The sequence below is a fragment of the Amborella trichopoda genome, chromosome 4 (assembly GCF_054954075.1).
Source record: "Amborella trichopoda isolate Santa Cruz 75 chromosome 4, AtrichopodaSantaCruz75HAP2 v2.0, whole genome shotgun sequence".
Taxonomy (NCBI): domain Eukaryota; kingdom Viridiplantae; phylum Streptophyta; class Magnoliopsida; order Amborellales; family Amborellaceae; genus Amborella; species Amborella trichopoda.
The window spans coordinates 47,452,236-47,463,957 of NC_142339.1; the positions used below are offsets into that span (position 1 = coordinate 47,452,236).

General features: G+C 34.1%; 1 protein-coding gene across 8 annotated transcripts; it reads right to left on the reverse strand.

Moving 5' to 3' along the window:
- Positions 1-229: 229 nt before the first annotated feature.
- HMT-1 (Homocysteine S-methyltransferase family protein) lies at positions 230-8,882 on the reverse strand. 8 transcript variants are annotated; one of them, XR_966736.3, is made up of 8 exons: positions 8,460-8,882; positions 6,641-6,697; positions 6,222-6,427; positions 5,983-6,112; positions 2,540-2,743; positions 2,324-2,395; positions 1,855-1,970; positions 230-505 (listed from the first exon to the last, which is right to left on the reverse strand). XR_966736.3 is itself a non-coding variant. In XM_006846585.4 (7 exons), the coding sequence occupies exons 1-7, from the start codon at positions 8,613-8,615 to the stop codon at positions 362-364; spliced, it is 969 nt and encodes a 322-aa protein (XP_006846648.1). In that variant the 5' UTR covers positions 8,616-8,882; the 3' UTR covers positions 230-361. The 8 variants fall into 8 exon arrangements, 3 of the variants coding, with proteins under 3 accessions (XP_006846648.1, XP_088721507.1, XP_088721506.1); XR_002281298.2 differs by having other exon boundaries at positions 1,801-1,970; XR_016054590.1 differs by having other exon boundaries at positions 2,324-2,435.
- Between the last annotated feature and the right edge of the window lie 2,840 nt (positions 8,883-11,722).

The window sequence follows — 11,722 nt, forward strand, 5'->3', positions numbered from 1 at the left end:
TAAATACTAAACACTTCCAATGCATAAGCAAAAAAAAGTTAAAAGATTTTGTATCAATGAAGGAGGGAGGAGGGAAGAAAAAAATAAAAATAATAAAAAGGACCTCCCATTTGCGCATTCAATGGCATAAATTGTGTAACACATTGTGTGCGTTGAAAAACTTTAGTTTGTGAATGAATAATAGAGAAGGAAATACATTATCAAATGGGAAACTAGAAAGAAGCGACAGTTTATCAAATGGGAAACTTTATTGGTAATTAGCTGCTTTATTCAAGAGAGATAAATATATTAATTTAACTACAACCATGAAGTTTATAAATAAACCTTACACGTTATTATCTTACTTCTGAGTAATTTGGAATCAAGACTGTTTTCTTAGAGCATTTGAAATAGCAGCTACTGTAGATGGGGTAGTTCGGCAGCATCCTCCTATTAGTTTGGCTCCAGCTTCTTGCCATCTCTTTGCATATGATCCAAATTCCTTGTCTCCAAAACATGTAGAATGCTGTAAACAAATATGAAAAAAATTAGATATAAATGAAAAGAAAAATGAATGAGAGATATTAATATCAATGTAAATGTGGATACTGTTTCTCAACTTTTTAGTAGCTTATTGAACTTGAAGAAGAACCAGCATTTCCCAGGGCAAAACATGGATAATAAAAAATCAGTGATGGACAACATGGATAGCAACCATTTTTATTCAAAATCCTCAAATTAAGTGAAGGAATTGAAAAGGGATATGATCCCAAAAATGTGTTATCCCATACTATCAACAGAACACCTTAAGTATATCCCCATGCAGAAAAATGAAGCACAGAGAAATCTCACACACCTATGGAGGATTGAGAATAAATAGTTAAAGCATTTATAATTCTCTCCATCTGAACCATGGTACATCTGCCACTTGGGTTGTATCGAACAAAATTTTCTAAACATCTCCTAGCCAATTTATTGTGGAAGAGAGTAGAATCTCTTTAAGAGACGAATGGCTATGGATTAACAATTGATCAGTGTGAAGAATTTGTGTCACAGGAAAATTTGCAACATCATGAAAATGGGCCTATTCATGTAATACCACTGGTTTGACATCCATTTAAGTATCACATGGCACGATAAATTCCTCCCCTCAAGTTAAAAGTTTAGAACTGTCCCACAAAAGCCAGGCTACGAGCTGGGCCCACAGAGATCATGACCCAAGGGTTCACATAATGCATTTCAGTAAATTATTGAGACACTGTGAGGAACTCAATGCAATATTTGCAATTAAGGATATTGGAAGGAAATTCTACGAAAGCTAATGAACAAATTGTGAAACAGAAGTGATCAATGCAACTTCCTCATCTTTCTAGAAGTGGGAATCATTTTGCTCTGGCAAACTTTGGCGCTAATCTGGAAGGCGAATGATTTGGGCTCTACAAGCAACCAATATCACTAAAGATTCTAACCACATGTTCTGAATTTTATAGGAAAATGAAAACTAAAATCCTATAAGATAATTATATGAATTAACAGCATGTAAATTCAACACAATCTGTATGTTACAAGAATCAATTTGGGATGATATTTATTCATTGTAACTCATTGCAACATATATCTTTATAGGTCCTAAGATTAGACACATGAAATACATATGAAGAGCCTAGTAATAATATCATGGATGACAGTAATATTAGGCGAGTGATTCCTTTCCTTCACGGAATGTATTTACTTAATTGCAGTTAATAGTTCCAAGTCCAACCATAGAATAAATAACAACACATAGACCATGTAGTTAGTCAATTAGGTAGAATTAACAACCCGTAAAGATCAATAGGTTATGGGTAAGATAGCTTGGGAACTTTTAAGGAATACCCTTGTCTTCAAATTAACGGCTTTAGCAATGTGACAATGTCATTCAATTGAATAGACATTTGTGTACAAGGGCACAGGCATCTGTTAGGCCGTTTCATGTCCAGATCATTTCATCCCTGTGCAGAAGTTTCATTAGTATCTATTACAAGTAGGCAACAATTGGAGGTAATACAGGATAATTTTCTATCATCAATAATTTCTTAAAAAAACCCAATCCATTATGGACAACAAAAACTGAGTCAATGAAAATCCAGCAATACTTTCTGCTGATTCAAGATTTCAAAAGTTCTATTTAATCAGTTGCAACCTCCCATCAAATTACTATTGACCTAAAGGAGAAAAGGAAAGTGGTGAATATTTCATTGAAACATACTTCCGAGACAAGTAAAAAGTATAGGCAACGTATAAGAAAAAACAAAATACATTCAAATAACCCAATACTCAAATCTAATAACAAGTCTCGTCTTACCAGCCATTTCTTGGTCCTGCCATCCCAAACTTCACCACTATTTGGATAAACAGCTATAATCTTTCTACTCAACTGAAAGCCAAATATACTTCATTAGCTGATACTTCTCTGACTGTTACATCAAATGAATTTGCGCATATATGGTAAAAATTAAACCAAACTCACAACCGAAGTGAAAAAGAAGACTACTAATGAGAATGAGCAGCAATTGTATACCTTTAAAAACATATGTATAAGATTTTCTATGAAATGTGGAGGCGTGCAATTAATTCCAACTGCGCAAACTTTATCACACTTATTCAGTAGATCAAGGCATTCGTGGAAGCTCTCCCCAGAGGCTGCATGTTCACCATCTACAGAGCTGAAGCATATCATAGATGGAATCTTTATGTTTTCTTCATGAAGCAGCTCAACACAAGCCTGCAAGACACACCTTTAGAACTAGGAGAAATAAACAAGAACAACAAACGGTGTGGTTTGTATAAGGCCGCAGTTCTAAACAGTCAAAGTAAGGAGCACCTTCAAATAGTGTTGAAAGATGTTGTTTCAATACTAGAAATCTTTGTGATGGCCTGAAAATTTATTTTCATCTCTAATTATAAAACTTAAAGCTTTAAAAAGAGTATAGATCAAGCAGATCTATAAACACATGAAAATCTTGAAAATTGACGGTTCAAAAATACATTACAAGCTGCACTATTTCCAAGACTTGAAATCCAGTTTTTCTCATGTCCATGCATCTTGAGGTTGAGATGAGCAATTTAAGGATTTTTGGGCATCGAAGCAATCTCTTCTAGTGAAATTTTTTAGACGTGCTTAATTTGATTGTTTAGGGCCTCGCCGTTATATAAACTTTTTTCGTTTTATTTTATTTGTTTTACTATTTCCAAGATTTTAGATTTGGGATTAATTTGAGTTTCAAGTTTCTATAGGAGTATTTAAGTCTTTTTTAGTTGTAGAGAATTGAGGGGCATAGTTGGAAGTTAAATATTAAATAGATAGAGGTTAGGATTTAATCAATGTTTCTTAGGGAACAAGATAGATCTTAGGGTTGTTTTATTCCATAAATGTTTATTGGACTAGAAAAGGGGGAAGAAATGATAGGTCTTAGGGTTGTTTTATTCCATAAATGTTTATTGGACTAGAAAAGGGGGAAGAAATGAAGAATAATTTATTTTGGGTTATGAAGAGATCTCTTTTGAAGTGGACTCCCTTGTAGTTGTAGACCCGAAAAGAGGGTATATTCTATCATGTATTATTTCTATTTTAATTGTCTGTTTTGCTTACTTTTCATTCTCCCTCTTCCCTCTGTATCATCAGGTGGTATCAGAGCCTACAAGATCCATCTAACACAATGCTACCAAGAACTTCTCCCGCAATCGATGGCCTATTGCTACAAATTATAGAAGTTGTGAAAAAACAATTTGAAGAGAGCATAAAGAGCATAAATCAAACTGTGGAGAGTATTCGGAGAGAGATCGGTGAAATTCGAGGACGAATCAGTGGAATACCAAGAGAAACAGGCGAAATAAATCATCGGAAGCAACGGTTAGAAAATATCATTCATCGAGAAGAGGGTGCTGACAACCACGTAGATCTAGCTCCAAATCACACCTTAAGGAATAATCAAGCCTCACTACCAACTCCAATAGTTGATCCTTATCTAATGAGCAAATTTTGAGGCCAGAACCTTGACCTGAAGAACGCCCACGTGATTTCAGTATCAAGGTCGGTCTTTTGGAGGTTCATCAAGAGTTTGAAAGAGAACTTAAAATAATGTTTGGCATCCCAAGTTCCACCACAAGTTGCCTATAAAGTATTTGATTAGTTGGTTCATTAAAGAAAAAAAAAGTATATCAGCAAATGGTGGGACTACATCAGCACTTATTCAATTGTTCTTTAAAGGATGTGGTCAACATAATAAGTTGAGCTTCTCCCAACCCCGGGAGAATGATCTAATGGGTATTTATGTTTTATTTTACGATTTTCTAGATTTTAGTTTTGGAATTATTTGGGTTTCTAGTTTTCCCTAGGGGTATCTAAGTCTTTTTTAGTTGTAGAGAAATTGAGAGGTATAGTTGAAAGTTAAATATTAAACAGATGAAGGGTTAGGATTTCATTGGTGTTTATTAGGGAACAAGTTAGGTTTCAGGTTGTTTTGTTCCACAAATATGTAACTATAAGACCAAAAAAGGGGAAGAATAGAAGAAGATTCTATTTTGGGGTCTTGTGAGGAGATCTTTTTTCGTAGACTCCCTTGCAGAATCTAAGAGAGGCTATATTTTTTATCTATTATTTCTATTTTTAATTTTCTGCTATGTTTACTTTTCTTTCACCCATTTCCCTTTACATTAACTAAAAAAAGGGTAATATTTAGTCATTTTGGAGAAATTTAGCTTCAAAAGATTTCTCCGAGCTTGAATGAAAGGTTCAGCTAAATGTTTTTATGTGTGAATATTATATTATATATTTTATTATCATTTTAACTATAAATGTTGTTTCCTGTCAAATGATATTATTATTAGATTAAAGTTAAACCCTACACACATTTATTTGGTAATTTCTACTAAATATGTTAGAAATAATTAATTATACAATATATTTCAAGACTAGATATCTGGCCAACTGCCCAATTAAGGAGCTTTCAAGGTGCTGAAGGGTATCCTCAAGAGTTACCTTAATTGTATAACTCCTATGTCACTAACTTGCTCAAATTATTCACTACAACCAAAATTGAAGCAGCTACTTTTGCATATTACTATGAAATTTATCTAAAAATAAGAATGATGGAGTACATTCACATTAAGGACATATCTTTAGGACAAAACAAACTCTAAATTGTAGTTCTGGTTCTGTTTTCTTCTCCCATACTGTCTATTAAATTATGTGTTTCCACAAGTATTCCTAATTTTGAGAAATGTTCTTTTCATAACATGCTATCTATCAATGAGTGATCACAGTGGAGGACAATAAACAATCCCACTGTCTTTACTCAACAGTGCTAGGAAATAGGATAATCCTTACAAAATCATCAGAAATGATCCTTCAATGATATTAACAGGAATAGTCCTCATAAGAACACCAGAAATAATACTACATTTATGTTAAAATTGATATTAAATCTTACAGTGAGATTCTCTTTTAAAGATCAGGTTACCATAGAAATAGTCAAATTTCCAAAAAAGAAGAAAACATTCAAAGACATATCTTTGAAAACCAAATTTTAAAAACTAATCACCCAAAAAATATTAGAAACAATTCATAGAGTAATGAGTCAAGCAATCACCTGGCTATTCCCTTTATCTCGATTCCCTCTATACCTATTTGACCATGTTGTTTTCACCACGAGCAATCTACTAATGCAAAGAAACTCAGATTTCTCTAAACACTTCATGGACCTCTAGCTTACCTAACATTAGTGGGGCTTCGCCATTTTCCAATGGTGGAAACATGAAAGAAACAGAGAATTTGCAAACTAAAGCATGCTAGAGACAAAAAAGTGAAAGTACCATCATTTTAAATAGGTCATTTTTATCATTCCTAGGAAAACATCAACTGAATTATGACTATATGTCACTCACTTGCCACATCACTCACTCGCCACATCACTCACTCTTCATAGATTAGGAGCAAAAGTGAAAGGAAAATCAAGTACAAACCTGGGTTTCAAGCTTATTGGGGATGGTCTCAAAGGCCAGCATATCTGGGCCCGCCTCCACAAGAACCTGTAAACGTCGCCTATGAAAGTCCTTCAGCTTTTCTAAGCTCACGTCGGGACCATAATTCCCACTGGATATAGAACTTGAACTCAGTGAAATACATTTAATAAGGCAAAAGAATGACAAAATATGGATAATATACATCCATTATATTAATAATCAAAGAAAGCATGGGATACCTGTACTCTGAACCATCTGCAAGATAAGCTCCATAGCTACCAACAGAAGCTGCCACCAATGCACAGCTGTGTCTGTGCCCTGGCATTCGCTGAAGAAACTCCCAAAATGTATCTCGAGCTTCACAAGCCAACTTTACACTTCGTTGGAGTAACAACTCTCCTTCTTCTTTCGAAATCCCGTTGGATAAAAATCCAGGAAGGGTTGCCTTCAAAACCAGGACAGCAATGAAAAATCTTAATGCCATGACCCATTTGTCCTAGTTTAATACTTAAATATAAAACCAATTATCAGACAAATTTGACAATGCCATAGTTATTAATTCCAAATGAAAGGAGAGCAATGATAGCTAACCATGTGGAATAGCCCAAGCATTCAGAAATGGTAAATAAGATAAGAACCAATATACCAGTAATCACACCTGATAAGATGAAGTCACAATTATGTCAGCACCGGCCTCTAGATATTCCAAGTGAACCTGCAAGATAGTACAGACCCAGCAAGAAAATTGGTTACATACCACAGCACAAAACAGAATGAGTAAGCAGTCATTTGTTCATAACCAAGGACACCACACCTGATGCTAGCATGAGGGTCACATAATGATAACATATTAATATTAAACGTAATGTTTCATGAGCCCACAAACTGACAGAAGGGTAAGCAAGAATAACAAACTCATAAAACAAGTTAACTACAACCCAAAAATAAAGGAAAAGTAAGGACGACCACAAAGTTTCCTTTTTTTTTCACTCTAGAACATAAATCTCTGTAATTGAAAGTACAAAATTAATGTACATTGCAAATTTAAATGTATATTTAGTGTTTACCCAACTGATCATTAATCACACAAGATACTAAGCAAGCAGATGCACAATTCCTTAACAAGAACAGGGTTGATGAAGTCTCCAATATCCACACTTGATAAGAGAAAAAAGTTTCAAATTCTAAGGCACATTTGAAGTTTTGGCAGAAATTTGAAGTTTTGGCAGATATTTGAAGTTTTGGCAGATATTTGAAGTTTTTATCTCTATTGAATTCACCGACCCTCAAACTGCCTTATCAGGATTTGCAAACCCAAGATAAATTTTTAATCATGGTTCCTAGACACTTCATAATAAACTACAGCGCCCCAAGATCAGTTAGATCAGCAATACTATCGTCTGTGTGGTTCTCTCATGTTCCCAAAACACCTCATCCCTGCTAGCCCACTTTTTGACACTAACAAACACTCCTATGCTCTAGACATCAAACTGAATAAAAGAATAACTTAATACTCAGTTTAACATTAAGAATAGGAATGAAATCAAACTTAATTTGAAGGATAGCTAAACCATAACAATAGGCCAGTCATTGAATAATCAACTAACCACTAGATGAACAGGAAAGGGTCAATGACAACTTAGTTGCAAGAGGTTGAAAGCATTTAAAGCTTGTGGTGAGACTAGCCTTCACTATACTGCACCTATAGTCTCAGCTATATCCAGTGGTTGTAACTAAAGAAGCCTAAATTGGATGAAAGATTGGACGATGCCACCTAGGATACTCGATTTGTCAGACAGATGAGATCCAAAAAGGTAAATCAAAACAATCCTAAATAACGTATTTGCAAAATATTATTCTGAATTTGAAAAGAAATCTCAATTGGAAAATAAGTACTTTTTTCCTATGAAATTAGCAAATAACACATACCACATTTACGGACATTGGACTGAGAATTTTAAGTGAAAAGGCAGAGTGGTTTTCCAAAATCAATCTTAAATTTATAAATACAAAGAAAAAGGGTACAAGTTAAACTCCCATAAAGTGACAAAATCCGAAATCGATCAAGAAAACCCAATAAGAGCAATTCATTACTGTAAAAACTCAGATCTATAGATTCAAAAGCAACAAGTTTTACCAGGTTGATTTCTAAGATATGATTCCCAAATTGTGAATCCCATTTCGCTCTAGTAATAAATCTTATCAGCTTATTTTAAAAAAAAAAAAATTCAGCACCCGGGGCTTGGAGCTACCTTGTTTCTTCAAGGACCCAACAGCTACAAAAGCACACCATTGTTTTGGCCAAATATAACACAAAGGAAAGAAAAAGACGTCGATTTCTAGTCATTCAAAAACCATAAGATTCACATACTAGAAGAACACCCTGAAATTAAGATCTAGGAATAAGCATTTGACAAAAGAGAGATCCAACGAGATAGAGAGACCACCCCAAAATCAACGTCATAGAGAGAGAGGACCTGTTTAATGAGGTGAGGGTCGTTGATGAGGCAGAGGGCACTCCAAAGGGGATGGTTGATGTCGGCTCCCCTCTCCTCCAAGCGGGTGGCGAGGCCACCGTCGATCACTGCACAACCCCCGGCCCTCTCTATCAACTCCTCCACCACCTCCGCCATTACATTCTCCTTCCTTTTCTTTCGTGGACGGAAACAAAAAACCCGTACCTAACTCATCGTCTCTCTCTTAAATGGAGAAGAAGAATTTCTCCTAAACAGTTTCAAAATGGAGGGTGTCAGAGGTTTAGTGAGAGAGAGAAAAACGTTAAAAAAAAAAACAGAAAAAGAGTTATACGTTCAGATTTCTCTTTTGAAATTTTGGGCAGTTTATGCAAAGGTTACGTTTTGTAGTGTAGCTGTACATGTGGTGGCTTTGAGGGGGGGATCGAATGAATATAGCCATTTTCCTGGCATTGTTCGAGGAGGAGGTGACCACAAACTGTGGCATGCGGGTCGGGCTAGGCCTAGACCCAGTTTGTCCCAGCCCAACCTTAATTTTTTATTTATTGTCTTATATTTATTCATTTACATTTGGCTAGGCTTGGCTCAATCCTAACATACTAAAAACTGGGCCTAGGCTAGGGCCTATGACCAAGGCTGGACCAGCCTTGGGCCAGCCTGTTGCCGCACTTATTCTCGATGAATGGGCATGTCTCTTTGTATTATATGATTAAAGGGCAAGCTTTCTATATTTCCCTTTATCCAACCGTCTATTATGAATGGAGGGTTAAGATTGTCCCAATCACGTCATGTCTCTACATTATTTTATTTTTTAATTTTTTTTTCTGTAAAGTATTTTGATACCAAATTTTGGATGTCCAATCTTCTATTAAATTCGCACTGGCGAAAAATATAAAAAATAAAATGACCAAAATACTCTTGAAAGTTTCAAAGGGTATTTTGATCATTATAGTTTATCGATAAATTATTTATCATCGGTGCGCCCCAATGAGAATATGGCACTTACCAAATTTCATTTTCATACAATTTGTATAAAAAAAAAACTAAAAATAAATACTTTAAGATGTCGGATGTAAGATCAAACGGTGAGTGACTCTCTTGATCAAAATTGGACAGCTGGATGGTAAGGGAAGCATAGATCACGTATGCTGTAGGAAAAACATAAAAACCTTTCCCATGACTGACTACATGGATTACCTCCTTGTCAATTTCTCTTGCTTCTCTCTCACTTGTCTTGCATTTGAAATTTGATAATGGTGTAAGGCCGAGACAAGGAATGTTCTTTTCCAAATGGTAAATTGGAAGGCGAATCAACTGGAATGATGCTTGTGAAGGTTTTGAGCAAGAGAAATTGATATCGAAGGAAGGAAAATGTATATAATAAAATTATTTAGTTTTAGTATAAGAAAATTATAATCACCTAACATTAGGTGGATGGGGATTCACGTCATTGACTTGGGGATAAAGTATAAAATAAAATTTATTAAATTATATGACATATTTTAGATTATCAAATTTCGCATTTAATGGTAAAAGGGATATGTAACCGTGACCTCTTTCTACCAAAAAAAAAAAAAAAAAATAAGTGGTCTTATAGTTTACAATCTTTCTTCATACCTGCTTACGTTGACATGATTATTCCATCTGAAAAAACAGCCATCTCATTGTAGGCAGTTGCTAAATATATCTCAAATGGAGAAGCATGCACAAAACCAACCAAAACCGTGTGAAGAATCTAAATATGCCAGAATTTTTGAGATTTTTTTTTTTGGAGAATATTATTGGTAAAGCAAACGAAAAGTTAATAATTAAAGGGTGAGGTTTGTATAAGGCACATTTTTTAGGGAAAGCTTTCTATGTTCTCCCTACAACATAGAAGTTCTATCCTCCCCCTACCATCCAGCCGTCTATTTTTTATCAAGAAAGTCACTCACCGTTTGATTTTAGATTTGACGTCTCAAAGTATTTTATTTTTAGTTTTTTTAATACAATTTTTCTGAATATGAAATTTGGAACGTGTCATCTTCTCATTGAGGTGCAATTATAAAAAATATTAACAATAATATTTCGATAAAAAATAATGACCAAAATACCCCTTAAAATTTTCAGGGGTATTTTGGTCATTTTATTTTATTGAAAATATTTTTTTTATATTTTTCATTAGTGCGAGTTTAATAGAGGAATGGACATCCAAAATTTGGTATCAAAACAGTTCATAGAAAAAACTTAAAAATAAAACAGTGTAAAGATGTGGCATTGTGATTGGGGCAATCTTAACCCTCCATTAAAAAATGGACGGTTGGATAAAGGGGAGGATAGAACTTCTATGTTGTAGGGGGAACATAAAAAGTTTTCCCCACTCTTTATACCATGGAAATAAGGCACACATCTAAAATTTGCTTAGAGATGTAGCTCTGATATTAGAAACCTTATCTTGGATTGAAAACCGATTTTTATCCTTAGTTATCAAATTTAAAATTTAAAAAATACTACAAATTGAGTAGATATATGAATAATGAAAAATCTTAAAATAGATAGTCTAGATAACTTGTTACATGATGTGATATTTTTTGGACTTAAAATTATTATTTTTCTTTATATCTATACACTTTCTTCTAAAGGATTTTTGAGGTGCACTTTAATAGTATTTAGTATACAACCTTAAATAATTTTTTTCTATAATTAAATATGTGTAAGGTTTGTACAAGGTGCCTACTTTATACTATATAAGTGATGCACACATCTAAAATTTTTAAAAGATGTAGTTCCAATATCAGAAACTCCAAGGTGAGAAACCTTATGATGGTTTGGAAATCCATATTCAACCATAATTATAAACTTTTAAATTTCAAAAATAATTTAGTCAAGCATAAATATAAGCACTCAAAATTTTTGAAAATAGGCGGTCAAGATAATTTGTTACAAATTATACTGTTTTTATTAGGACTTGATATTCTTTTTTTCTTTACATCCACACATGTTGACGTTGAGATAATCATTTAGAAGGTTTTCGAACTTCAAAATGCTCTTTGCTAGTGGACTTTTGAGGTGCACTTTACTTCTATAGTATAATGTTGCAACTTTATATAAACTATTTCCTTAAAATGCTTTCTTTTTGTGCAAGTAGCAACATATGGCATAGTTAGCTACCATGACATTACTGTGAAAACACGAATAAAGAGTGCCGCAACACCTTTGATGAAGACCAAAGAAGGAAAATGATGGGAAAGAAGATGATCAAAATGGAGAATTCTTATAAGTGAATT

Bases quoted from the DNA above. Each gene is read 5' to 3' on its own strand.
- HMT-1 (XM_006846585.4), bottom strand. From the start codon at position 8,615: ATGGCGGAGGTGGTGGAGGAGTTGATAGAGAGGGCCGGGGGTTGTGCA. The intron at 6,113-6,221 runs GTATCCCATGCT...TTCTATATCCAG, and splicing joins GCAGATGGTTCAGAGTACAG to TGGGAATTATGGTCCCGACG. The intron at 2,396-2,539 runs GTATACAATTGC...TTTGGCTTTCAG, and splicing joins TTATACATATGTTTTTAAAG to TTGAGTAGAAAGATTATAGC.